This window comes from Aquarana catesbeiana, linkage group LG08 (assembly GCF_042186555.1).
Source record: "Aquarana catesbeiana isolate 2022-GZ linkage group LG08, ASM4218655v1, whole genome shotgun sequence".
Lineage (NCBI taxonomy): Eukaryota > Metazoa > Chordata > Amphibia > Anura > Ranidae > Aquarana > Aquarana catesbeiana.
Window position 1 is genome coordinate 2342349 of NC_133331.1, and position 26729 is coordinate 2369077.

The 26729-nt window shown below is 47.4% G+C and overlaps 1 protein-coding gene across 12 annotated transcripts in view; it reads left to right on the forward strand.

Moving 5' to 3' along the window:
- ZNF384 (zinc finger protein 384) overlaps positions 1-26729 on the forward strand; it is a 149556-nt gene that overhangs the window by 98668 nt on the left and 24159 nt on the right. For 4 of the 12 annotated variants that reach the window (XM_073595389.1, XM_073595399.1, XM_073595400.1 and 1 more), the window contains 5 exons: positions 5839-6116; positions 11910-11977; positions 15713-15953; positions 19826-20132; positions 24464-24688. In XM_073595389.1, the coding sequence (XP_073451490.1) occupies positions 6026-6116; positions 11910-11977; positions 15713-15953; positions 19826-20132; positions 24464-24688 (932 nt within the window). In that variant the 5' untranslated portion in view covers positions 5839-6025. The remainder of the gene's footprint in view (positions 1-5838; positions 6117-11909; positions 11978-15712; positions 15954-19825; positions 20133-24463; positions 24689-26729) is intronic. The other 8 variants (XM_073595392.1, XM_073595396.1, XM_073595393.1 and 5 more) reach the window with 3 other exon arrangements.

Here is a 26729-nt window from a genome sequence, read left to right on the forward strand (position 1 = left end):
ACCAGAATTTTTTTTTTTTTTTGTCTCCGTCCCTCCATGTCTCCATCCCTCCATGTCTCCGTCCCTCCATGTCTCCGTCCCTCCAAGTCTCCCTCCCTCCAAGTCTCCGTCCCTGTCTCCGTCCCTCCATGTCTCCGTCCCTCCATGTCTCCATCCCTCCATGTCTCCGTCCCTCCATGTCTCCGTCCCTCCATGTCTCCATCCCTCCATGTCTCCGTCCCTCCATGTCTCCGTCCCTCCATGTCTCCGTCCCTCCATGTCTCCGTCCCTCCAAGTCTCCGTCCCTGTCTCCGTCCCTCCATGTCTCCGTCCCTCCATGTCTCCATCCCTCCATGTCTCCGTCCCTCCATGTCTCCGTCCCTCCAAGTCTCCGTCCCTGTCTCCGTCCCTCCATGTCTCCGTCCCTCCATGTCTCCGTCCCTCCATGTCTCCGTCCCTCCATGTCTCCGTCCCTCCAAGTCTCCGTCCCTGTCTCCGTCCCTCCATGTCTCCGTCCCTCCATGTCTCCGTCCCTCCATGTCTCCGTCCCTCCATGTCTCCGTCCCTCCAAGTCTCCGTCCCTGTCTCCGTCCCTCCATGTCTCCGTCCCTCCATGTCTCCGTCCCTCCAAGTCTCCGTCCCTCCAAGTCTCCGTCCCTCCATGTCTCCCTCCCTCCATGTCTCCCTCCCTCCAAGTCTCCCTCCCTCCAAGTCTCCCTCCCTCCAAGTCTCCCTCCCTCCAAGTCTCCCTCCCTCCATGTCTCCATCCATCCAAGGGGTTAAAAAGTCCTGTGTTGCTTCTCTTCCAAAGCGCTGTCCATTTATTGCAATGGGCAGGGCGTTTTGGTAGTGGTGTATACAACGCTCCAAAACCGCCCCGAAGATGCTGCTTGCAGGACTTTTCCTAATGTCCCGCAAGCCCACCGCCCCATTGTGAAAGCACCCATTGCAATGAATGGGAGGTGGTTTTCAATCGCTTTACAGTCGCTATTTGTAGCTCTAAAACGCCTGAAAACTGCCTCAGTGTGAAAAGGGTGTAAGGGAGGATGATATACATGGGGGGAAAATACTGATCGTCTACCCTGCAGATTGTGTAAGTTTTGCCCACTTACATAGAAATGAAGGGTCTATAATTTTTATCATAGGTGTATTTTATATGATAGAGACAGAATATCAACCAAAAATCCAGAAAAATCACACAATACAAATGTTATAAATGGAGTAAAATAAGTATTTGATCCCCGACCAACAATAATTCTGCCCCCTCACAGACTGGCTACAGTAGGTGCTCATGTGGTATATATATATGGCGTATATAGAGAGCGTATATAGTATATATGGAGTATATAGAGAGTGTATATAGTATATATGGGGGGTATATATGGAGTATATAGAGAGTGTATATAGTATATATGGGGGGTATATATGGAGTATATAGAGAGTGTATATAGTATATATGGAGTATATAGAGAGTGTATATAGTATATATGGAGTATATAGAGAGCGTATATAGTATATATGGAGTATATAGAGAGTGTATATAGTATATATGGGGGGTATATATGGAGTATATAGAGAGTGTATATAGTATATATGGGGGGTATATATGGAGTATATAGAGAGTGTATATAGTATATATGGGGGGTATATATGGAGTATATAGAGAGTGTATATAGTATATATGGGGGGTATATATATGGAGTATATAGTATATATGGAGTATATAGAGAGTGTATATGGTATATATGGGGGGTATATATGGAGTATACACAGACACTACAGTAGGTCCTCATGTGGTACACAGATTAGTCCTGTCAATGTAAGAAGGTTCTCCTAACGACAACTCGTTATGTGTATAAAAGACACCTGTCCACAGAATCTCTTTCTTCCATTCAATCCTCACCATCATGGGGAAGACCAAAGATCTGTCAGAGGACGTCAGGGAGAAGATTGTAGACCTGCACAAGGCTGGAATGGGCTACAAGACCATCAGCAAGAAGCTTGGTGAGAAGGAGACAACTGTTGGAGCGATTATTTGCAAATGGAAGAAATACAAAATAACCATCGATCGTCCTCAGTCTGGAGCTCCATGGAAGATTTCTCCTCATGGGGTGAGGATGGTCATGAGAAAAGTGAGGGATCCGCCCAGAACTACACGGGAGGAGCTTGTGAAGGATCTCAAGGCAGTTGGGACCACAGTCACCAAACAAACCATTGGTAACCCAATACACCACCATGGATTGAAATCCTGCAGCCCCCGCAAGGTCCCCCCTCAGGAAGACACATGTAGAGGAACGTCTGAAGTCTACCAATCAACATCTAAATGATTCAGAGAAGGATTGGGAGAAAGTTCTGTGGTCAGATGAGACCAAAATTCAGCTCTTTGGTATTAACTCGACTCGCTGTGTTTGGAGGAAGAAAAATGCTGACTATGACCCTAAGAACATCATCCCTACAGTCACACAGCATCCCTACAGTCACACAGCATCCCTACAGTCACATCATCCCTACAGTCACACAGCATCCCTACAGTCACACCCCATCCCTACAGTCACATCATCCCTACAGTCACACAGCATCCCTACAGTCACATCATCCCTACAGTCACATCATCCCTACAGTCACACAGCATCCCTACAGTCACACCCCATCCCTACAGTCACATCCCATCCCTACAGTCACACCCCATCCCTACAGTCACACCCCATCCCTACAGTCACATCATCCCTACAGTCACACAGCATCCCTACAGTCACATCATCCCTACAGTCACATCATCCCTACAGTCACACAGCATCCCTACAGTCACACCCCATCCCTACAGTCACATCCCATCCCTACAGTCACACCCCATCCCTACAGTCACACCCCATCCCTACAGTCACACATCATCCCTACAGTCACACCCCATCCCTACAGTCACACAGCATCCCTACAGTCACACCCCATCCCTACAGTCACATCCCATCCCTACAGTCACACCCCATCCCTACAGTCACACCCCATCCCTACAGTCACACATCATCCCTACAGTCACACATCATCCCTACAGTCACACATCATCCCTACAGTCACACATCATCCCTACAGTCACACATCATCCCTACAGTCACACCCCATCCCTACAGTCACACCCCATCCCTACAGTCACACCCCATTCCCACAGTCACACATCATCCCTACAGTCACACATCATCCCTACAGTCACACACCATCCCTACAGTCACACATCATCCCTACAGTCACACACCATCCCTACAGTCACACACCATCCCTACAGTCACACATCATCCCTACAGTCACACACCATCCCTACAGTCACACACCATCCCTACAGTCACACACCATCCCTACAGTCACACACCATCCCTACAGTCACACATCATCCCTACAGTCACACATCATCCCTACAGTCACACACCATCCCTACAGTCACACACCATCCCTACAGTCACACACCATCCCTACAGTCACACACCATCCCTACAGTCACACACCATCCCTACAGTCACACCCCATCCCTACAGTCACACCCCATCCCTACAGTCACACCCCATCCCTACAGTCACACCCCATCCCTACAGTCACACCCCATCCCTACAGTCACACCCCATCCCTACAGTCACACCCCATCCCTACAGTCACACCCCATCCCTACAGTCACACCCCATCCCTACAGTCACATCATCCCTACAGTCACACACCATCCCTACAGTCACACACCATCCCTACAGTCACACACCATCCCTACAGTCACACATCATCCCTACAGTCACACACCATCCCTACAGTCACACATCATCCCTACAGTCACACACGGAGGTGGAAACATGATGATTTGGGCTGTTTCTCTGATAAAGGTTCAGGCCGACTTTGCCGCATTGAGGGGCCAATGGACGGGACCATGTATTGTAAGATCTTGGAGGAGAACCTTCTTCTCTCATCCAGAACACTGAAGATGGGTCATGGATGGGTCTTCCAGCATGACAATGACCCAAAACATACCGCCAAGGCAACAAAGGAGGGGCTCAAGAAGAAGCACATGAAGGTCATGGAGTGGCCTATCCAGTCTCCAGACCTTAATCCTATAGAAAATGTATGGAGGAGATGAAACTTCGAGTGGCCAAGAGACAGCCAAGAAACCTTAAGGATTTAGAGAAGATCTGTAAAGAAGACAAAATCCCTCCTGAGATGTGTGGAAACTGATCACCACCTACAAGAAACGTCTGACCTCTGTGATCACCAACAAGGGTTTCTCCACCAACTACTAAGGGGATCAAATACTTATTTTACTCCATTTATAACATTTGTATTGTGTGATTTTTCTGGATTTTTGGTTGATATTCTGTCTCTATCATATAAAATACACCTATGATAAAAATTATAGACCCTTCATTTCTTGGTAAGTGGGCAAAACTTACACAATCTGCAGGGAAGACAATCATTATTTCCTGCTCTGTATGCAGCATTTACTTGAATCCATCTGCCTTTAGCTCAGGCCTGCAGAAGCCGATCATCGGGTGCTGGCCAATGACCGCCGACATCCGCTGGTCAGCGAGTAGGAAGAGAGGACAGAGCTGTAAACAAGGCAGAGCCTCTGTCCTGTCACCGGGGATGTGATGGATTTTATTTCCCTGCATAGGACATTAGTGTAAGCAGCCCATACAACACATAAACACTGGCTAGGCACACATCTAACCCTTTGATCGCCCCTAGATGGTAAAAGAAAAGTACGGGAATGTTTTCTTTAATGTAGTTATTTTTTAAATCCTACTTACCTAGGTGGTAGGTAGGTGGAAGATGCTACATCTGTCCCCAGCCGGCTCTAACACTGAGAACCGATCGATCTAACAATCGCGAGCAGAGAGCTGGTAACTGTCAGTCTCTGGTCTGCCCCCCCCCCCCCCCCCGGTCTGTGGAGGGGGCGGGAGTGACCGGCTCAGGCTCTCAGCAGCTCACTGAGAGGCTGAGCCAGGTTCCGGTCCCAACCACTTAGTTGCTATCTTGCCCGGACCTGGACCAGCTCTGTGACATCAGCCGGCAGCGAGCTTCAGCCTGCTGTCAGCTGAAAACGGGTCACAGGAGTGCAGCATGAAGTACAGCCAAACGAGCTTTCCTCGTACTTCTCCTTTAAACCCCTTCCCAGCCAGTGCCATTAGTACAGTGACAGTGCATATTTTTAGCACTGATCACTGTCATCGTGTCACTGGTTCCCACAAAGTGTCAGATTGTCCGCCGCAATATCGCAGTCCTACTATAAGTCGCTGATCGACGCCATTACTAGTATACAAAATAAATACAAATTCCATAAATATATCCCATAGTTTGTAGACGTGATAACTTTTGCGCATACCAAAAAATATGTAGCAGAATACATATTGGAATAAATTTATGTGGACATTTTTTTATTGGATATGTTTTATAGCAGAATGTCAAAAATATTGTTTGTTGTGGGGTTTTTTTTTTTTTTTCAAAAATTGTCGCAGTTTTTTTGTTTATATCACAAAAAATAAAAACCGCAGAGGTGATCAAATACCACCAAAGGAAAGTTCTATCTGTGAGGGAAAGATATATAGATACATAGATAGATATATATATCCATTATATTTTAGTAGAGCGTCGCACGACCGCGCAATTTGTTAGTTAACGTACCGCGGTGCCCTATTAGAAAAAATGGCCTGGTCATGGAGGGGGGAGTAAATCTTCCAGAGGGCAAGTGGTTAAAGTGGAACGACGTCACTCTCCCAATCAACATTGACTGTATTTAATCCTTATGCTGATATCATTAGTAAATGGATAGGAAAGTATCATATTTACTTGTTTTAAACTTTTTTTGTTTTTTTTTTTACATTTCTTCAGTTACTTTCTGGTGTCTAGGCCTAGGCAAATGATGTCATAAATCCCAGGAGTCTTCAGTAGGGGAGGAGGGGCTTTCTCAGCTAAGTAACACTCTACTGCTTGCGTGCCTGAGCTAAGAACAGGTGGATTCCAGGAAGTAAATGCTACATGAATCATCTGCCCTTACTCAAGATGGCCACAGCCAGAAATGCTAGGCAGTGTTTTTCAAAGTGATTTTTCAACAAACAAACAAAAAAAAAAAAAAAAAAACATGGAGACTTGGATGAATGGATGGATGGGTGAGTTTGCCTTTAAATCTTAAAGTGATTGTAAACGTTCGATTTAAAAAAAAAAAAAATAACAAATATGTTGTACTTACCTGCTCTGTGTAATGGTTTTGCACAGAGCAGCTCAGATCCTCCTCTTCTGGGGTCCCCTCGCCAGCGTTCTTCATCGGGTGCCCCCACGGAAAGCCTCTTTCCATGGGGGCACCTGTGCGGGCGCGCTCACCAGTCACCTTAATACATAGGATGCAAACCTTGATTGTAAAGGTTTGGTTTTTTTTTCTTCTTTTTTAAATAACATACATGTAACCCTTACCTGCTCTAATGGGTTTTGCACAGAGCGGCCCCTATCCTCCTTTTCTGGGGTGTCCCGGCGGCGCTCCTGGCCTCTGCTCTTTGTCGGGTGCCCCCACAGAGAGCTGCTTCCCATGGGGGCACTGTGCGGGCGCGCTCACGAGTCCCGCTGCTATGGCCATTGACACAGACAGCAGCACTCTGCCCCGCCCCCTGCTCTTGTGTCACTGGATTTGATTGACAGTGGTGGGAGCCAATGACTCCTGCTGTTATCAATTTATCCAATGAGGACCCGAGACAGTGGCTGGACTGGCCGCTGGGCTCGTGCTCGTTACTGGAACGAAAGGGTTCAGGAAAAAGGAAGGTTCTGGGGGGGGGGGGGGGGCAGCTGCAGCACAGAAGGTTTTTCACCTTCTTGCATAGAATGAGACTTTACTGCTCCTTTAAGGCTTTACACCCATTTTATCCACTTACCACCCAAGGTAGGTATATGGACGTCCTCGGGTTGCAGTGGTTATACCGGGATGGTGGGGCACCTACAGGCATCGTCCCGGGATCATTCTTTTTAGCCAGCGATTGTCTTTCATGCAGAAGTGATCCAAGTGGCTGATTAAATACGGGATCACTTCTGCAGGTGGCGGAAGGGGGTCCCACCACCCCTCCCACCCTCCCACCGCCGACTCTCCCGGGCTCTCCGGTCCCATCACGGTACCTGGGAGAGGTGAGACTGGCGGTGATGGCTGCCCTGTACAGAGAGAGAGGAACTGACGTCATTCCCCTCTCCTGGGCTCTTCGGTCCCATTGTGGAGGGCGGGAGCGATGCGACCGGCGGCGATGTCTGCCCTGTACAGAGAGAGAGGAACTGACGTCATTCCCCTCTCTCTGTAACCCCAGAATCTGGGAGTGATGAGTATTTTGTCACTTCTGGTTCCGCCCCTTTGTTTACCCGGCCACCAGCGGCTAGGAGAGCAGATGATCGGACTGATCTGTGTCTGATCGGCTGCATGGGGGGCCAGAGGAGAGATTTGGGGTCTATTAGACCCCAAATCTCTCCTCTGGCCCCCCATGCAGCCATAAAGAGGACCTGTCACAGTCCATGCTGTCTCAAGGGATGTTGTTCATCCCTTGTGATAGCAATAAAGTTAGTACAAAAAAGAAAATTGTATAAAATAAATAAAGAACAAAAATTGAAAGCGCCCACGTCCCACCGTGCGAATGCCAACGCATACGTTACTCCCACACACATATGTAAATGGTGATTGCACCGCACATGTGAGGTATTGTCATTGTCATGAACATCAGAGCGAGAGCAATAATTCTATCGCCAGACCTCCTCTGTATCTCTAAACCGGTAACCCGTAAAGACGTTTAAAGTGACGCCTATGGAGAATTTTAAGCATCGTAGTTTGTTGCCATTCCACGGGCAGACGCAGTTTTAAAGTGTGACATGTTAGGTATCTATTTACTCGACGTATCCTCATCTTTCACATTTATACAATAAACTTTAACTTTAGTGTGTTGTATTTTTTTTTTATTTTTTTATTCTTGAAAGCATTTTTCTTTCCAAAAAAAATGACATAAAAAACTGCAACACCCACCATGTTTATTCTATAGGGTCTCTGCTAAAAAAACAAAAATATAAATATATATATATATAATGTTTGGGGGTTTTAAGTCATTTTCTAGCAGAAAAAAGATATTTCCATTTTGGAGTGAAGTGTCAGAAATGGGCGGATGTGAATTGTATAGTGGGGGTTTTTTTTTTTTTTGTGGTGCTCAGATGAAATGTAGTTCCACTGTCAATAACATGTGTAATATATTAAACAGATCATGTAAAATCCAATCCCATGACTTTGAATCAATAAAGTCATACATTCTATAGAACTCCAAGCAATCTGGGATTGTGATGAGAATGTTGTACACAAGAAAAAAGCTACAAAAATTAGGATGGGGGAGGGAATTGGTGCAGAAGTCCCTATTCGGGGGAGGCCCAATTTAACTAGTTGCCGCCCGCCCCACCGCCAAATGACAGCGAGGCGGCTCTCATTCTGGGACAACGGCGTATGACTGCGTCCCAGAACGCCCGCTCTCGTGCACCCGCGGGGTCACATCACAGCCGGTCACATATAAACAAGGAAGTGCCAGTAATCAGTGCTCCTCACCTCACACCGACAGAGGAGAGGAGAGCCGATCATCTCCTCACAGGAGACATCCAGACATGTAATCGGGGCACTGATCATCAGTGCTCTCATTACAATATAGAGCCAACAGTGTCACCAATCAGTGCCCATTAGCGAAGCCAGTCAGTGCTGCCTATCAGTGCCCACCAGTCCTACCTATTATTGCCCATCAATGCCGCCAATCAGTGCCATATATCAGTGCGGCATATTAGTGCCGCCTCATCAGTGCCCACCAGTTCAGCCTATCAGCGCACATCAGTGAAGGAGAAAAATTACTTAGTTAAAAAATTTACCGACAGAAACTAAGTAAAAAAATAATCTTTTTTCAAAAGTTTTGGTCTTTTTTTTTTTTTTTTCTTCTTTAGTAAATAAGTAAAAACCTGGCAGTAATTAAATACCAGCAAAAGAAAGGAAGGGGGGTAAGTGCCCGATATTGGGGGGGGCAGTAAGAGGGGGGGGGGGAGTGCCCGATATTGGGGGGGCAGGAGGGGGGGGAGTGCCCGGTATTGGGGGGGGGCAGGAAGGGGGGGAAGTGCCCGATATTGGATGGGGGCAGGAAGGGGGGGGAAGTGTCCGGTATTGGGGGGGGGGGGGAGTGCCCGATATTTGGGGGGGCAGGAAGGGGGGGAGTGCCCAGTATTGGGGGGGCAGGAAGGGGGGGAGTGCCCGGTATTGGGGGGGCAGGAAGGGGGGGGAGTGCCCGGTATTGGGGGGAAGGAAGGGGGGAAGTGCCCGGTATTGGGGGGGCAGGAAGGGGTGAGAGGTGCCCGGTATGGGGGGGAGCAGGAAGGGGGGGGAGTGCCCGGTATTGGGGGGAAGGAAGGGGGGAAGTGCCCGGTATTGGGGGGGCAGGAAGGGGTGAGAGGTGCCCGGTATGGGGGGGAGCAGGAAGGGGGGAGGTGCCCCGTATAGGGGGGGGGGGGGGGGAGTGCCGGTATGGGGGGGAGCAGGAAGGGGGGGAGGTGCCCCGTATTGGGGGGGCAGGAAGGGGGGGAGGTGCCCGGTATGGGGGGGTCAGGAAGGTTGGGGGAGGTGCCCGGTATGGGGGGGGCAGGAAGGGGGGAGGTGCCCGGTATTGGGGGGGGCAGGAAGGGGGGAGGTGCCCGGTATTGGGGGGGCAGGAAAGGGGGGTAGTGCCCGGTATTGAAGTGGTTAAAGAATAACTCCAGTTTATTTGCTAACAGTTAGCAGAAATAATCCAGCGTATACAATCGTGTCACAAGTCATATTGTAATTGAATGTTATTAGGAATTACTTTTCCTTTTCAATCTGCAGCCGCTGTCATTTTCTATAAAATGAGATAGGGCCTCCAGGGGGCGCTGTGTACACAGAATGGTATTCAGAGCCCCGCCCCCCAAAATGTCACTTCCTGCTTGCGATTGGCTCACTGATTTTCCCAGAAGTCTGCACTTCTGCTGACCATACACTATACGAAAAATCGGCAGAACCCATTTTAGAAAAACGAACAGCCGTGAGCGCAAGCGATGGTGCCATCATGACCGATAAATCGTTCGGTGGACATAAATGAATGCATTTTTTTGTTTGTTCTTTTACGTATACCCAGTGCAGACAGTTCAGGCGGGAAACACATTAACCTTTCAATTCATCGTTCTTTCGGCAGAAAATTTTCAAACTTGTCCTTCGTTTTTTTGGCTCAAAAACGCCCAATGATTATCGGTTTTGTGCTCGTTAACTGGCTGAAAAAACAAACTGTCTATATGACCGAATTTCGGCCTGATTTTTCATGTTGTGTATGGCCAGCATAAGATACAGGTCAGATTTTGGTCATCCCCTGCAACACAAATGTCATTTTTGGGGAAACAACATCTAAGACCCTGTTCACACTGGAGCTGCGTTTTTATGTCGCTAGCGGTCTGCTTTTAACCCCAAAGAAGGGGTTAACAGCACCTGTGTTGCTGCACTTCTGAAGCGCTTTTCAGACTCTTTTAATGGGCAGGGTGTTTTGTATAAAACGCTCCCGCACCGCCCCAAAGGTGCTGCTTGCTGGATTTTTCCTAACACCCCGCAAGAGCACCGCCCCGGTGTGAAAGGTCACTCTGTAATGAATAGGAGGCGCTTTACAGGTGCTATTTCTAGCGCTAAAACGCCTGAAAACCGCCCCGGTGTGAAAGGGGTCTAAGGGTACCTCCCTTCCGGGGCCTGTAAATGTAATCCAGGGGCTCTTCAGCTGCTCGGATCAGCATTTCCAGCCCTAAGAAAATGATATCTCGCTCCCCTTTCCATTCATAGACATAATGGGTGTGTCCTATGGGTGTGAAGTGGTTAAAAATAGTTCCTATTGCTTGAGAAGAGACCGTATAACATACATATAAGGCGGCCCGCCTGCACTGGGTCCTGTACTAGGTATGTAATCTGGCACCTCACAGGTAGGGGGCGCACCCAGCTGTGTGCTTTGATTGGGCACAGCAGATGCCGATCAATGGGTGACGGCCATTGGATGTCCACCGACTCCTGCTGATCGTCAGGAAGACACAAAGGACCAAGCTCTACCCATGTAAACAAGGCAGAGCTCCGCCCTGCCAGCGGGGAAGTCATGGAGTTTGTTTCCCTACAAAGCAGGGTGTAAAATCCATCACTTCACTGAGTAAAAGCACCACACACAGTACACCAAAACACTGGTTAGGCACACATTTATCCCTTTAATTGCCCTAAATATTTAACCCCTTCCCAGCCAGTGTCATTAGTACAGTGACAGTGCTTTTTTTTAGTGTATTAGTGTCACTGGTTCCCACAAAGTGTCAATTAGTGTCAGATTTCCCGCCGCAATATCGCAATAATAAGTCGCTGATTGCTGCCATTACTAAGTAATAATATAAAATTAAAATTCCACTATATATCCCGTACTTTGTAGACACGATAACTTTTGTGCAAACCAATCAATATACACTTATTGGGATTTTTTTTTTACCCAAAACATGCAGCTGCATGAATACATATTGGCCTAAACTGATGAAGAAATATGTTTTTTGTTTTTTTTGTTTTTTTTTATTTTATTGAATATGTTTGTATTTTTTTTTTTGTTTTCAGAACTGCTCTGTCTTTTTTGTTTATAGTGCAAACAACGCAGAAGTGATCGGATATCACCCAAAGAAAGCTCTGGGGGGGGGGGGGGGATGACATAAATTTCATTTGGGTTCAGTGTTGCATGACTGCGCAATTCTCAGTTAATGTAACGCAGTGCCGTATTGGAAAAAAAACGGTCTGGTCAGGAGGGGGTGGGGGGTAAATCTTCTGGATGTGAAGTGGTTAAATGTTCTAGATGAGTGCGTTTTTGTTTCAATGATAATTCTTAATATCTGCGTTCTGTTTACAGGAGCCATGGAGGAGTCCCATTTCAACTCCTCCTACTTCTGGCCAGCTGTACCTACAGTGTCTGGACAAGTAAGTACACGCCGATCGATGTCCACACCAAACACTCTCTGAATTTCTGTCATTTGTTTTCTGCAGAAGTCTGTAGCCCCGCCCACAGGTCTTTACCTTGATTTTAACAGACGAGGGTTTCACTTTTCAGAGGGCTGGAAAGATTTCCATGTTATTAGCAGTTCACAGGAAATAAGATGAACCTAATAAAGGGAACCCGGACTTTTCCTTCAAGAGATAAAATATGGAAATGTTACATGTATTACATTATTTCATTAATTAGCCTGGATATAAACTTTAATTGTATGTCATGCAGCACTTTGTCACTTCCTGCCCTGTTCTCATCTCCCTCAGTCCTGCAGTGCCTGATGACAATGTAGTCCAGGACCGGGCTGTGTTGTCAGATAGTGGTCCTTGTATCAGAGGACTGTCTGATCATACTAGTCCAGGACCGGGCTGTGTTGTCAGATAGTGGTCCTTGTATCAGAGGACTGTCTGATCATACTAGTCCAGGACCGGGCTGTGTTGTCAGATAGTGGTCCTTGTATCAGAGGACTGTCTGATCATACTAGTCCAGGACCGGGCTGTGTTGTCAGATAGTGGTCCTTGTATCAGAGGACTGTCTGATCATACTAGTCCAGGACCGGGCTGTGTTGTCAGATAGTGGTCCTTGTATCAGGGGACTGTCTGATCATACTAGTCCAGGACCGAGCTGTGTTGTCAGATAGTGGTCCTTGTATCAGGGGACTGTCTGATCATACTAGTCCAGGACCGGGCTGTGTTGTCAGATAGTGGTACTTGTATCGGGGGACTGTCTGATCATACTAGTCCAGGACCGGGCTGTGTTGTCAGATAGTGGTACTTGTATCAGAGGACTGTCTGATCATACTAGTCCAGGACCGGGCTGTGTTGTCAGATAGTGGTCCTTGTATCAGAGGACTGTCTGATCATACTAGTCCAGGACCGGGCTGTGTTGTCAGATAGTGGTCCTTGTATCAGGGGACTGTCTGATCATACTAGTCCAGGACCGGGCTGTGTTGTCAGATAGTGGTCCTTGTATCAGGGGACTGTCTGATCATACTAGTCCAGGACCGGGCTGTGTTGTCAGATAGTGGTCCTTGTATCAGAGGACTGTCTGATCATACTAGTCCAGGACCGGGCTGTGTTGTCAGATAGTGGTCCTTGTATCAGAGGACTGTCTGATCATACTAGTCCAGGACCGGGCTGTGTTGTCAGATAGTGGTCCTTGTATCAGAGGACTGTCTGATCATACTAGTCCAGGACCGGGCTGTGTTGTCAGATAGTGGTCCTTGTATCAGAGGACTGTCTGATCATACTAGTCCAGGACCGGGCTGTGTTGTCAGATAGTGGTACTTGTATCAGAGGACTGTCTGATCATACTAGTCCAGGACCGGGCTGTGTTGTCAGATAGTGGTCCTTGTATCAGAGGACTGTCTGATCATACTAGTCCAGGACCGGGCTGTGTTGTCAGATAGTGGTGCTTGTATCAGAGGACTGTCTGATCATACTAGTCCAGGACCGGGCTGTGTTGTCAGATAGTGGTCCTTGTATCAGAGGACTGTCTGATCATACTAGTCCAGGACCGGGCTGTGTTGTCAGATAGTGGTCCTTGTATCAGAGGACTGTCTGATCATACTAGTCCAGGACCGGGCTGTGTTGTCAGATAGTGGTCCTTGTATCAGGGGACTGTCTGATCATACTAGTCCAGGACCGAGCTGTGTTGTCAGATAGTGGTACTTGTATCGGGGGACTGTCTGATCATACTAGTCCAGGACCGGGCTGTGTTGTCAGATAGTGGTCCTTGTATCAGAGGACTGTCTGATCATACTAGTCCAGGACCGGGCTGTGTTGTCAGATAGTGGTCCTTGTATCAGGGGACTGTCTGATCATACTAGTCCAGGACCGGGCTGTGTTGTCAGATAGTGGTCCTTGTATCAGAGGACTGTCTGATCATACTAGTCCAGGACCGGGCTGTGTTGTCAGATAGTGGTGCTTGTATCAGGGGACTGTCTGATCATACTAGTCCAGGACCGGGCTGTGTTGTCAGATAGTGGTCCTTGTATCAGGGGACTGTCTGATCATACTAGTCCAGGACCGGGCTGTGTTGTCAGATAGTGGTGCTTGTATCAGGGGACTGTCTGATCATACTAGTCCAGGACCGGGCTGTGTTGTCAGATAGTGGTCCTTGTATCAGAGGACTGTCTGATCATACTAGTCCAGGACCGGGCTGTGTTGTCAGATAGTGGTCCTTGTATCAGAGGACTGTCTGATCATACTAGTCCAGGACCGGGCTGTGTTGTCAGATAGTGGTCCTTGTATCAGGGGACTGTCTGATCATACTAGTCCAGGACCGAGCTGTGTTGTCAGATAGTGGTCCTTGTATCAGGGGACTGTCTGATCATACTAGTCCAGGACCGGGCTGTGTTGTCAGATAGTGGTCCTTGTATCAGGGGACTGTCTGATCATACTAGTCCAGGACCGGGCTGTGTTGTCAGATAGTGGTCCTTGTATCAGAGGACTGTCTGATCATACTAGTCCAGGACCGGGCTGTGTTGTCAGATAGTGGTCCTTGTATCAGAGGACTGTCTGATCATACTAGTCCAGGACCGGGCTGTGTTGTCAGATAGTGGTCCTTGTATCAGAGGACTGTCTGATCATACTAGTCCAGGACCGGGCTGTGTTGTCAGATAGTGGTCCTTGTATCAGAGGACTGTCTGATCATACTAGTCCAGGACCGGGCTGTGTTGTCAGATAGTGGTCCTTGTATCAGGGGACTGTCTGATCATACTAGTCCAGGACCGAGCTGTGTTGTCAGATAGTGGTACTTGTATCGGGGGACTGTCTGATCATACTAGTCCAGGACCGGGCTGTGTTGTCAGATAGTGGTCCTTGTATCAGAGGACTGTCTGATCATACTAGTCCAGGACCGGGCTGTGTTGTCAGATAGTGGTCCTTGTATCAGGGGACTGTCTGATCATACTAGTCCAGGACCGGGCTGTGTTGTCAGATAGTGGTCCTTGTATCAGAGGACTGTCTGATCATACTAGTCCAGGACCGGGCTGTGTTGTCAGATAGTGGTGCTTGTATCAGGGGACTGTCTGATCATACTAGTCCAGGACCGGGCTGTGTTGTCAGATAGTGGTCCTTGTATCAGAGGACTGTCTGATCATACTAGTCCAGGACCGGGCTGTGTTGTCAGATAGTGGTCCTTGTATCAGAGGACTGTCTGATCATACTAGTCCAGGACCGGGCTGTGTTGTCAGATAGTGGTCCTTGTATCAGAGGACTGTCTGATCATACTGATTTATATGTGTGATTAATGGCTGACAGCCCCATGGTCAGAGAAGATGACGTTCCTCTTGGCATATTGATAACTCCATGTCATTCCTCTTAGCGGATCGATAACTCCATGTCATTCCTCTTAGCGGATCGATAACTCCATGTCATTCCTCTTAGCGGATCGATAACTCCATGTCATTCCTCTTAGCAGATCGATAACGCCATGTCATTCCTCTTAGCAGATCGATAACTCCATGTCATTCCTCTTAGCAGATCGATAACTCCATGTCATTCCTCTTGGCATATTGATAACTCCATGTCATTCCTCTTGGCATATTGATAACTCCATGTCATTCCTCTTGGCATATTGATAACTCCATGTCATTCCTCTTAGCAGATCGATAACTCCATGTCATTCCTCTTAGCAGATCGATAACTCCATGTCATTCCTCTTAGCAGATCGATAACTCCATGTTTCTGAACAAAGTGAAGGAGCAGCTGATTCAGGAGAAGGGATGCAGCCTGAGCACACACTACCCGACGCTTCTCACCGTGCCCACGTCCGTGTCTCTGCCCGCTGGGATCAGTGTGGATGGAGAGAACAAGGTGGAGATCCATGGAATCCCGCACAGCCAAGCTTCTGTCACACAGAACATCACGGTCCTCCCGGTCCCCACCACGGGGCTCATGACCGCAGGTAACACCTTTCACTCTGATCAGAGACCTTCACCTAAATAACAGCCACTCCCTACCCTGACCTGCCTGTCCTTGTACAGTCGTAATGCCAGGTGGTCAGTGTACGGGAGGGGAGTTACTTTAGTACAGTGCATATGCCCACTGCCCCGGCTGTGCCGTTATTCACTACAGCTCATGCCAATCAGCGGGTCCCAGCCAATGATCCATTGGAGGGAGCCGCTGATCAGGTGAATGGATGACAGAAGAGAGCTCTGTGTTGGTAAATAACACAGGACTCTCTACAGAGAGCAACGATGTGGCTGTTTTTTCCTGTAAAATCATCACTCCCTTACCACTTGTTAGGCCCACAGTTAACCCCCTTAATTGCCTCAAGATATTAACCACTTAAAGTGGTGTTCCAGCCGAAATTATACTTTTTAAATAAAAATCCCCCTATAATATACAAGCTTAATGTATTCTAGTAAAGTTAGTCTGTAAACTAAGGTCTGTTTTGTTAGTTTATAGCAGTAGTTTGTTATTTTATAAACTTACAGCAGGCCGTGGCCATCTTAAGTGTGGGCATCTGAAGCCAGACTGTATTTCTTCCTGGATCTCATCCTTGCAGATCTCGCACATGCTCAGTGAAGCACAAGCAGTGTAAGAGGTTTCAGGTCAGGTTTCCATAGCAACGGCAGTGTCAGAGGAAGTTGCCGCCCCTTCCCAGAAGGCATTGCAAACAGGAAATGATGCGATGGGCCACGGCCAGGGAGGAGGAAGTGAAAAATGAATACAGCAGATATACAGGAGGTGCTGAGAAAAAAAAAATATCCAATTTGTTTACAGTGCACAGTTTAGTGAGGGATGCTGAAGAGTTGTAAAAGTGGGTGGAGCTCCACTTTAAAGACCAGCCTCGTTTTGGATTTTAGGTGTTTACATGTTTAAAACAGGTTTTTTTTTTGCTAGAAAATTACTTAGAACCCCCAAACATTACATATTGTTTTATTTTTTTCTAACACCCTAGAGAATAAAATGGCGGTCATTGCAATACTTTTTTTCACACCGTATTTGCGCAGCAGTCTTACAAGCGCGTTTTTTTTGGTAAAAAAAATTACTTTTTTGAATAAAAAAATAAGACAACAGTAAAGTTAGCCCAATTTTATTTTATATTGTGAAAGATAATGTTACGCCGACTAAGTTGATACCCAACGTGTCACGCTTCAAAATTGCGCCCCGCTCGTGAAATGGCGTCAAACTTTTACCCTCAAAAAGCTTCATAGGCGACGTTTAGAAAATTTTACAGGTTGCATGTTTTTCGTTATAGAGGAGTTCTAGGGCTAGAATTATTGCTCTCGCTCTACCGGTCGCGGCGATACCTCACATGTGTGGTTTGACCACCGTTTTCATATGCGTTTGCTTCTGCATGCGAGCTCGTCGGGACAGGGGGGGTTTTTAAAAAAAATATATATTTTTTTTTATTTATTTTACATTATTTTATTTATTTTTACACTGTTTAAAAAAAAAGTGTCACTTTTATTCCTATTACAAGGAATGTAAACATTCCTTGTAATAAAAAAAAAGTATGACAGGTCCTCTTATATATGAGATCTGGGGGGGTCAAAAAGACGTCACATCTCATATTTACACTATAAAGCAATTTAAAAAAAAAAAAAAAAAAGTCATTTAAAAAAAATGACATTGAAAAAAATATGACTTTAAGACGTATGGGCGGAAGTGACGTCGCTTCCGTCCAGCAGTGTCATGGAGACGAGTGGGCGCCATCTTAGCCTCACTCGTCTCCAGGCACAGGAGGGAGACGGACGCGATCGCCTCCGCCGCTACCGACGGCTCCGGTAAGGGGTGGAGGGCATCGGATCGAAGGGGGGGGGCCCTCTCCCGCCACCGATAAAAGTGATCTTGTGGCGAATCTGCCGCAGAGACCACTTTTATCTGAAAGCCGACCGCTGCACGAAAACGGGGATACCGGGGTTATGGCAGCTAGGTGCTGCCATAACAACAATATCCGACGCCAAACTTTGGACGTACATTGGCGTGCGACGGTCGGCAAGATATTAAATTGGAGTTCCACCCATTTCTTCATGTTCCTTGCAACACGATGCCCAACCGCAGAACAGTCTGTAATGGCAATTATTTTTATACATTTTTTTTTTCTATATGCCTTATTTTTTTATGTGTAGTCTGCTCTTCCAGTCCCGGCCGTCTAGATGATTTCACCATTGGGAGATTCCCTAGAACTCCTGAAATATCGGCGTCCTCCATCCCAGGAGTCTTCGGACTGCACTTGCCTTCCTCCCTCCCGGTATTGATTGACAGGTTACCATAGCAATGGGGCGGGAATGTCTGCCAACACCACCATTGTTATGGCAACCTGTAAACTACGCCGCGCTGTGTCCTTACTGCGCAGGTGTGAGATGGTGAGGTGCATGCTGGGTAACTGCACGAAATCCCAGGAGGCTTCAGATGCCCACAGTAGTAATGGCCGCCACGGCCTGCCTGCCGGGATCCTGTGATGTCATTTTTACAAGTAAAAAAAGGAGGGGACGGGGAAGTGGGACTTTAGATGTAGATAGGGATGGAGGCTCTGGACCTTACCAGGTCATCACCTCATATAAACTCCCACTTACTGTTCTCCTTTCTATTTTTACAAGTAAGAAGAAGAAATACACTTCTTATTATACAGGATTTATATGGCGCCAGCAGACGGTACAGTTACAATGTAATTCAATACAGGAGGAATCGGAGGGCCCTGCTCATTAGAGCTTACAATCTAGAAGAACAATTTCTTATTTATATTATGCAAATAAAGAGAATGCCTAAGGAGACTGGGGCTCCCCTTTAACCCCTTCCCAGCCAGTGATATTAGTACAGTGACAGTGTATCACTGTATTAGTGTCACTTGTTGTGTCAGTCAGTTTCCACCCAGTGTCCGTTAGTGTCAGATTTTCCACCACACTATCACAGTCCTGCTATAAGTCACTGATCACTGCCATTACTAGTAAAAAAAAATTCCAGTATATAACTCATAGTTATAACTTTCACACAAACCAATCAATATACGCTTATACGCAGCCATTGGCTCCCGCTGCTGTCAATCAAATCCAATGATGCTGGGGGCGGGGCCAAGTCCTGCTGTCTGTGTCAATGGATGCAGCAGGACACGGGAGCGCGGCCGCAGGGGTGCCCCGAGGGAGAGTTCTGCTTAGACGGGGCACTCGAGAAGAGGAGGAGCCAGGAGCACCGCTGAGAGACCCCAGAAGAGGAGGAGCCAGGAGCACCGCTGAGGGACCCCAGAAGAGGAGGAGCCAGGAGCACCGCTGAGGGACCCCAGAAGAGGAGGAGCCAGGAGCACCGCTGAGGGACCCCAGAAGAGGAGGAGCCAGGAGCACCGCTGAGGGACCCCAGAAGAGGAGGAGCCAGGAGCACCGCTGAGGGACCCCAGAAGAGGAGGAGCCAGGAGCACCGCTGAGGGACCCCAGAAGAGGAGGAGCCAGGAGCACCGCTGAGGGACCCCAGAAGAGGAGGAGCCAGGAGCACCGCTGAGGGACCCCAGAAGAGGAGGAGCCAGGAGCACCGCTGAGGGACCCCAGAAGAGGAGGAGCCTGGAGTACCGCTGAGGGACCCCAGAAGAGGAGGAGCAGGGCCACTCTGTGTAAAACCAACTGCACAGAGGAGGTAAGTATGACTTTATTTTAAAAAAAAGACAAACAAAGTGGTTAAAGTTGATTTTTTAGGAAAGGGATATCTCTGGGGTGAAACTTTGACCAGATATGTAAAGCCCGACAATGAATAAACTGCTTTACTTTTATTGCGAAGTCTGTTTGATGTTGCCGCCATGTTGGCTTCTGATTGTGTGATTGTTCTGTGCTCTCTATACAGCCGGCCTGGTGATCACTTCTCCTTCTGGATCTCTGGTGACCACCCCGTCCTCATCCGGCCAGGCGTTCCCCATCTCTGCCCCGTCTACCATGATCGTATCCACTCTGCCAGGCACACAGACCCTACAAGTCGTATCTGAGCTCACCAAGGCTAAGCTTGCAGAAATGGGAGAAGGGGGCCACCAAAAGACAGGACGAGGCCGTAAGAAGAAGCGGATCCCAGAACCCACACTACCGGAGCTACATGACCCCTATGACCTGTCTAATGAAGACGATGACGAGCACCCCAAAGATGGGAAGATGTACAGGTGAGGATCCGTATTACTGCAAAGTGTACACTCAATAAAGGGAAGTAAATGGTACAGGCCCAAAGCCCCTCAACACAGTTTGTAAAGCTGCATACCCAGAATGTACCATAGGGGTAAGCCTGGGGTCACACTACTGCGACTTCCACGTGACTTTGAATCTGACATCCCTGCATGACTTTCAGGTGACTTTGAATCTGACATCCCTGCATGACTTTCACGTGGCTTTGAATCCAACATCCCTGCATGACTTTCACGTGGCTTTGAATCCGACATCCCTGTGCGACTTTCACGTGGCTTTGAATCCAACATCCCTGCATGACTTTCACGTGGCTTTGAATCCGACATCCCTGTGCGACTTTCACGTGGCTTTGAATCCAACATCCCTGCATGACTTTCACGTGGCTTTGAATCCGACATCCCTGTGCGACTTTCACGTGGCTTTGAATCCAACATCCCTGCATGACTTTCACGTGACTTTGAATCCGACATCCCTGTGCGACTTTCACGTGGCTTTGAATCCGACATCCCTGCATGACTTTCACGTGACTTTGAATCCGACATCCCTGCATGACTTTCAGGTGACTTTGAATCCAACATCCCTGCATGACTTTCACGTGGCTTTGAATCTGACATCCCTGCGCGACTTTCACGTGACTTTGAATCCGACATCCCTGCATGACTTTCACGTGACTTTGAATCCGACATCCCTGCATGACTTTCAGGTGACTTTGAATCCAACATCCCTGCATGACTTTCACGTGGCTTTGAATCTGACATCCCTGCGCGACTTTCACGTGACTTTGAATCTGACATCCCTGCATGACTTTCACGTGGCTTTGAATCCGACATCCCTGCGCAACTTTCTCGTGGCTTTGAATCTGACATCCCTGCATGACTTTCTCGTGGCTTTGAATCTGACATCCCTGCATGACTTTCTCGTGGCTTTGAATCCGACATCCCTGCATGACTTCCACGTGACTTTGAATCCGACATCCCTGCATGACTTCCACGTGACTTTGAATCCGACATCCCTGCATGACTTCCACGTGACTTTGAATCCGACATCCCTGCATGACTTCCACGTGACTTTGAATCCGACATCCCTGCATGACTTCCACGTGGCTTTGAATCTGACATCCCTGCGCGACTTCCACGTGACTTTGAATCCGACATCCCTGCGCGACTTCCACGTGACTTTGAATCTGACATCCCTGCGCAACTTCATCACGGCTTGCATGCAACAGAAGTCAATGCAAGTCATATTGAAGTCGCACCTTTACACCTTTTAGAACCTTTTTCTAAGTCAGAGCAACCTGAGTCGCACCGATTAGACCGGTTCCATTGCAGTTAATGGGGTGCGACAGCCGGCCTCAGCGACCGCCCCACATACATCTACTGCGGCAGGGCGGCCGCTGTGCGCTGGAACACTTCTCTTATACAAGACCAGCTCTTCCAGGTAGAGGCATGTACCCCGCCGCCCCAGCTGTGCTGTGATTAGTTACAGCACAAACCGATCAGTGGGTCCCGGCCATTGATTGATCACTGGGACCCGCTGGTCGGCTCCATCGCTCATGAAAGAGAGCTCTGTACACTGACAGGCGATCTTGCTGTTTTTTTTTTATTCTCTGCAAAGCAGAGAAAAAAAACAATACGATATATTAGTAAAAGCAGCACACATTATACATTCTTAGGCACACAGTTAACCCTTTGATTGCCCCTAGATGTTAACCCCTTCCCAGCCAGTGTTAACAGTGACAGTGTATATTTGTTAGCACTGCTCACTGTATTACTATCATTGGTGATGTCAGTTCCCCCTCAGCGTCAGTGTCAGATTGACCACCACAATATAGCAGTATCACCGACATTACTAGTATAAAAATAAATTCCAGTATATCACAGAAGTAAGTACACCCCTCACATTTGTGTAAATCTTTTCTTCTTTTCATGTGACAACACTGAAGAAATGACACTTGTCTACAATGTAAAGTAGTGAGTGTACAGCTTGTATAACAGTGTAAATTTACTGTCCCCTCAAAATAACTCAACACACAGCCATTAATGTCTAAACCGCTGGCAACAAAAGTCAGTACACCCCTAAGTGAAAATCTCCAAATTGGGCCCAAAGTGTCAATATTTTGTGTGGCCGCCATTATTTTCCAGCACTGCCTTAACCCTCTTGGACATGGAGGTCACCAGAGCTTCACAGGTTGTCACTGGAGTCCTCTTCCCCTCCTCCATGATGACATCACAGAGCTGGTGGATGTTAGAGACCTTGCGCTCCTCCACCTTCCATTTGAGGATGTCCCACAGATGATCAATAGGGTTTAGGTCTGGAGACATGCTTGGCCAGTCCATCACCTTTACCCTCATCTTCTTTAGCAAGGCAGTGGTAGTCTTGGAGGTGTGTTTGGGGTGGTTATCATGTTGGAATACTGCCCTGCGGTCCAGTCTCTGAAGGGAGGGGATCATGCTCTGCTTCAGTATATCACAGTACATGTTGGCATTCATGGTTCCCTCAATGATCTGTAGCCCCCCAGTGCCGGCAGCACTCATGCAGCCCCAGACCATGACACTCCCACCACCATGCTTGACTGTAGACAAGACACACTTGTCTTTGTCCTCCTCACCTGGTTGCCCCCACACACGCTTGTCACCATCTGAACCAAATAAGTTTATCTTGGTCTCATCAGACCACAGGACATGGTTCCAGTAATCCATCTCCTTAGTCTGCTTGTCTTCAGCAAACTGTTTGTGGACTTTCTTGTACATCATCTTTAGAAGAGGCTTCCTTCTGGGATGACAGCCATGCAGACCAATTTGATGCAGTGTGCGGCGTATGGTCTGAGCACTGACAGGCTGACCCCCCCACCCCTACAACCTCTGCAGCAATGCTGGCAGCATTCATACATCTATTTCCCAAAGACAACCTCTGGATATGACGCTGAGCACGTGACCTCAACTTCTTTGGTGGACCATGGCGAGGCCTGTTCTGAGGGGAACCTGTCCTGTTATACCGCTGTATGGTCTTGGCCACCGTGCTGCAGATCAGTTTCAGGGTCTTGGCAATCTTCTTATAGCCTAGACCATCTTTATGTAGAGCAACAATTCTTTTTTTCAGATCCTCAGAGAGTTCTTTGCCATGAGGTGCCATGTTGTACTTCCAGTGACCAGTATGAGAGAGTGAGAGCGATAACACCAAATTTAACACACCTGCTCCTCATTCACACCTGAGACCTTGTAACACTAACGAGTCACATGACACCGGGGGAGGGAAAATGGCTAATTGGGCCCAATTTGGAGATTTTCACTTAGGGGTGTACTGACTTTTGTTGCCAGCGGTTTAGACATTAATGGCTGTGTGTTGAGTTATTTTGAGGGGACAGCAAATTTACACTGTTATACAAGCTGTACACTCACTACTTTACATTGTAGACAAGTGTCATTTCTTCAGTGTTGTCACATGAAAAGATTTACACAAATGTCACTGAGGGGTGTACTTACTTTTGTGAGATACTGTATCTCATAGTTTGTAGACACTATAACGTTCACGCAAACCATGGGAATATACACTTGGGATTTTTTTTTTTTTTTTTTTTTTTTTTTACAAAAGACATGTAGCAGAATACATTTTGGCCTAAATTTATGAAGAAATTACATTTTTTTTTTTGATTGGATATGTTTTATAGCAAAAAGTAAAAAATATATTTTTTCAAGGATTTCAGTCTTTTAATATTAATATAAACAATAAAAGAGGGCGCCAGATCAGTATAAGCAAATTGAAAACCATTTATTCAGTATCACTTACATATAAAACCTCTGCAGGCTGCACACAGGGCTGATGTTCTCAGCTGGAAATCATCGGTCTCAGTCTCGGTCTCAGTCTCGGTCTCAGTCTCGGTCTCAGTCTCAGTCTCGGTGGACTGGAGAGGAAATGCGGGAATAAGCCGAGACCCACCGCAGAGAGAGCCGGCGACGTCCTGGGCTCTCACAAACGCCACTGATAATAAGTCAGCAGACGATCAGAACCCTGTCCTGTGATCGTCAAGGTCATCCTCTGAGTGAAATAAGCCTCTAAGACGCTGACCTGGAGCACATCGGGAGATGTAACTTCATTTTCTCTGCAATTGTTTTGGGTTTTTGTCTTTGAAAGTATAGAATCGGGATTCAGACAGACAACTAGGAATCATTTGTATTGCTCTCAGAATGAGTTTTCTCTTTAAAATAAAGGCCATTCGCCTATTTTCCTGGCATTCAGCTTGATCTCTTGTTTTATTATATGACTACACCACTTTGCCTCCAGAGCTGACGCTCTACCTGTTTGTGTGTTGCAGATGCCGCATGTGCTCAATCACCTTCTTTTCCAAGTCGGAGATGCAGATTCACTCAAAGTCGCACACAGAGGCCAAGCCCCACAAGTGCCCGCATTGCTCGAAAACCTTCGCCAACAGCTCCTACTTGGCCCAGCACGTGCGCATCCACTCGGGGGCCAAACCTTACACCTGCAGCTATTGTCAGAAAGCCTTCCGCCAGCTCTCCCACCTCCAGCAGCACACACGGTAAGACAACGGGCAAGAACGGGCCTCCGATTGGAAATATAGAAAGGGAGGGAAATAGATCAGTTATTTTATTCTGCCCAATTCAATTCAATGGAAATGTAGATTCTAGATAAATATGAACATTGTTATTGCATTATGATCCTCTGTATTTATGTATTAGCTTGTTCAGTATTGTCACATGACACATACATGATCACCATTTTCATCATATATGTTAGCTTTACCTCCTATTTACTCCTTTAGGCCAACAAACATGACTGGGCAGTTCTTTCTGTAGTTACCGTGTTTCAAATAAGAGCAAGGTCAGGAAATCTGCGCCCATTCAGCCTCTGAGGAACCGCAGGATCCTATTGCCAGCTACCATATTTTAACTTTTAATTGGCTTACAGAATTTCCCTTTTTAAAAGAGAAGTCTGGGGGGTTTTTTTGCCTATTCTTACTTACCTAGCATTTGTCTCCTGGCATCTCTGCACTGAGAACTGAGCGATCGAACATCACCATTGGTTCGATTCTCTCGTCTCCCCGAGCAGAGAGCTGCAGACTGTCAATCAGCAGCTCTCCTGCTCTGCTCCTCCATGCTCACTGGAGCGCTGAGCTGTGGAGGGGCAGGGAGCGGCTCGCTGAGAGGCTGAAACTGGTATCAGTCCAGGCACCTGGTGGATCCAGACTTTATTGTCAGGATGACGTGGTGCCTGGACTGATTCCTGTGACTTCAGCCCACTCTCTGCTGAAAACGGGTCGCAGGAGTGCAAAACAAATTGCACTCATGTGACCCAAAGCCCAGACAAACGAGCTCAGGCTGGACTTATCCTTTTAATGCACTTTTATTGACTACTGGGATATATATGTTAGAGCAGGGATATGCAATTAGCGGACCTCCAGCTGTTGCAGAACTACAAGTCCCATGAGGCATAGCAAGACACTGACATTCACAAGCATGACACCCAGAGGCATGATGGGACTTGTAGTTTAGTAACAGCTGGAGGTCCACTAATTGCATATCCCTGTGTTTAAAGTATGCTGGAACAGGAGCACCGCAATGCCTGTGGCAACCTTGTTTCCCAATACTATCCTCAAGTTCTCTACACAGCCCTAGCGGAATAGAGCAGAATTACTTGTGTCCCTGATAACCCGGGGACACCAGAAATCAAAGTCTAAAATTCATTTTTATTTTTTTTTTATCCATTGTCGGACACTGGAAGTATTTTTCACCTTTTAGGTTATTTTACCGCCTACAGGAGGATTGGATAATGGCTAACAAAAGAGAGAGCCTTCCCTGCATGGAGCTCGCTCACTGATACGGCCGACATTGCTGAAATTATCTCCAGCCAGTTCTGCCCCTTTTGGCTGAAGTTTTTACTGCTATCAGGAGAGCAGTTGTGGCCTCAAATCATCCAGTTATTTGTGGACCCCGATCTCTACTTTTTCCTGCCATGGTGGTAATAGGAGGGGCTATCTTGAGCTGACCTACAGCTTTTTTTTTTTTTTTTTTTTTTTTTTATTTTGGCCATCGTCTATTCCTCCCTATTAGAAAGGATTATTTGCATGGGGAGCTAGATAATGTATTCCGAGATGGCCTATCAAATCACAGATTGCACCCCCCCCCCCCCCCCCCATCTTCCATAGTGTGGTCATTGGCTGGCAGTGCACATTGGGCCTTACAGTTCCTCAGTAGCATGAAGGATGCCGGTTTCCTGGGCTTGTGTTTAATTAGCCACGTGCAGTAAGATTTGTGATGTCAGACGCCAGAGGCCATGTGAGGTTCACAAAGAAACGAGCAGCTGAAGGTGACGGCACATGCTTGCAGCAACTTTTATTTCCCCCTCTCTGCCCAAATACCGGGCCGGGCTTCTAGTTCATTAGCACTTGCTGGTGTGGCGTCTCTTATCCGCTCAGCACTTGCTGGTAGTATCAGCTCCCTTCATTTCTCATGTCCCATCGCTCACTATGATGATCGTCCTCACCAGTCAGTAAGGATGAGGTGTGTGAGGAGCAGACAAACTTCCGCAAGTCCCCAACACTCAGCAGCTTGGCGTTCAGA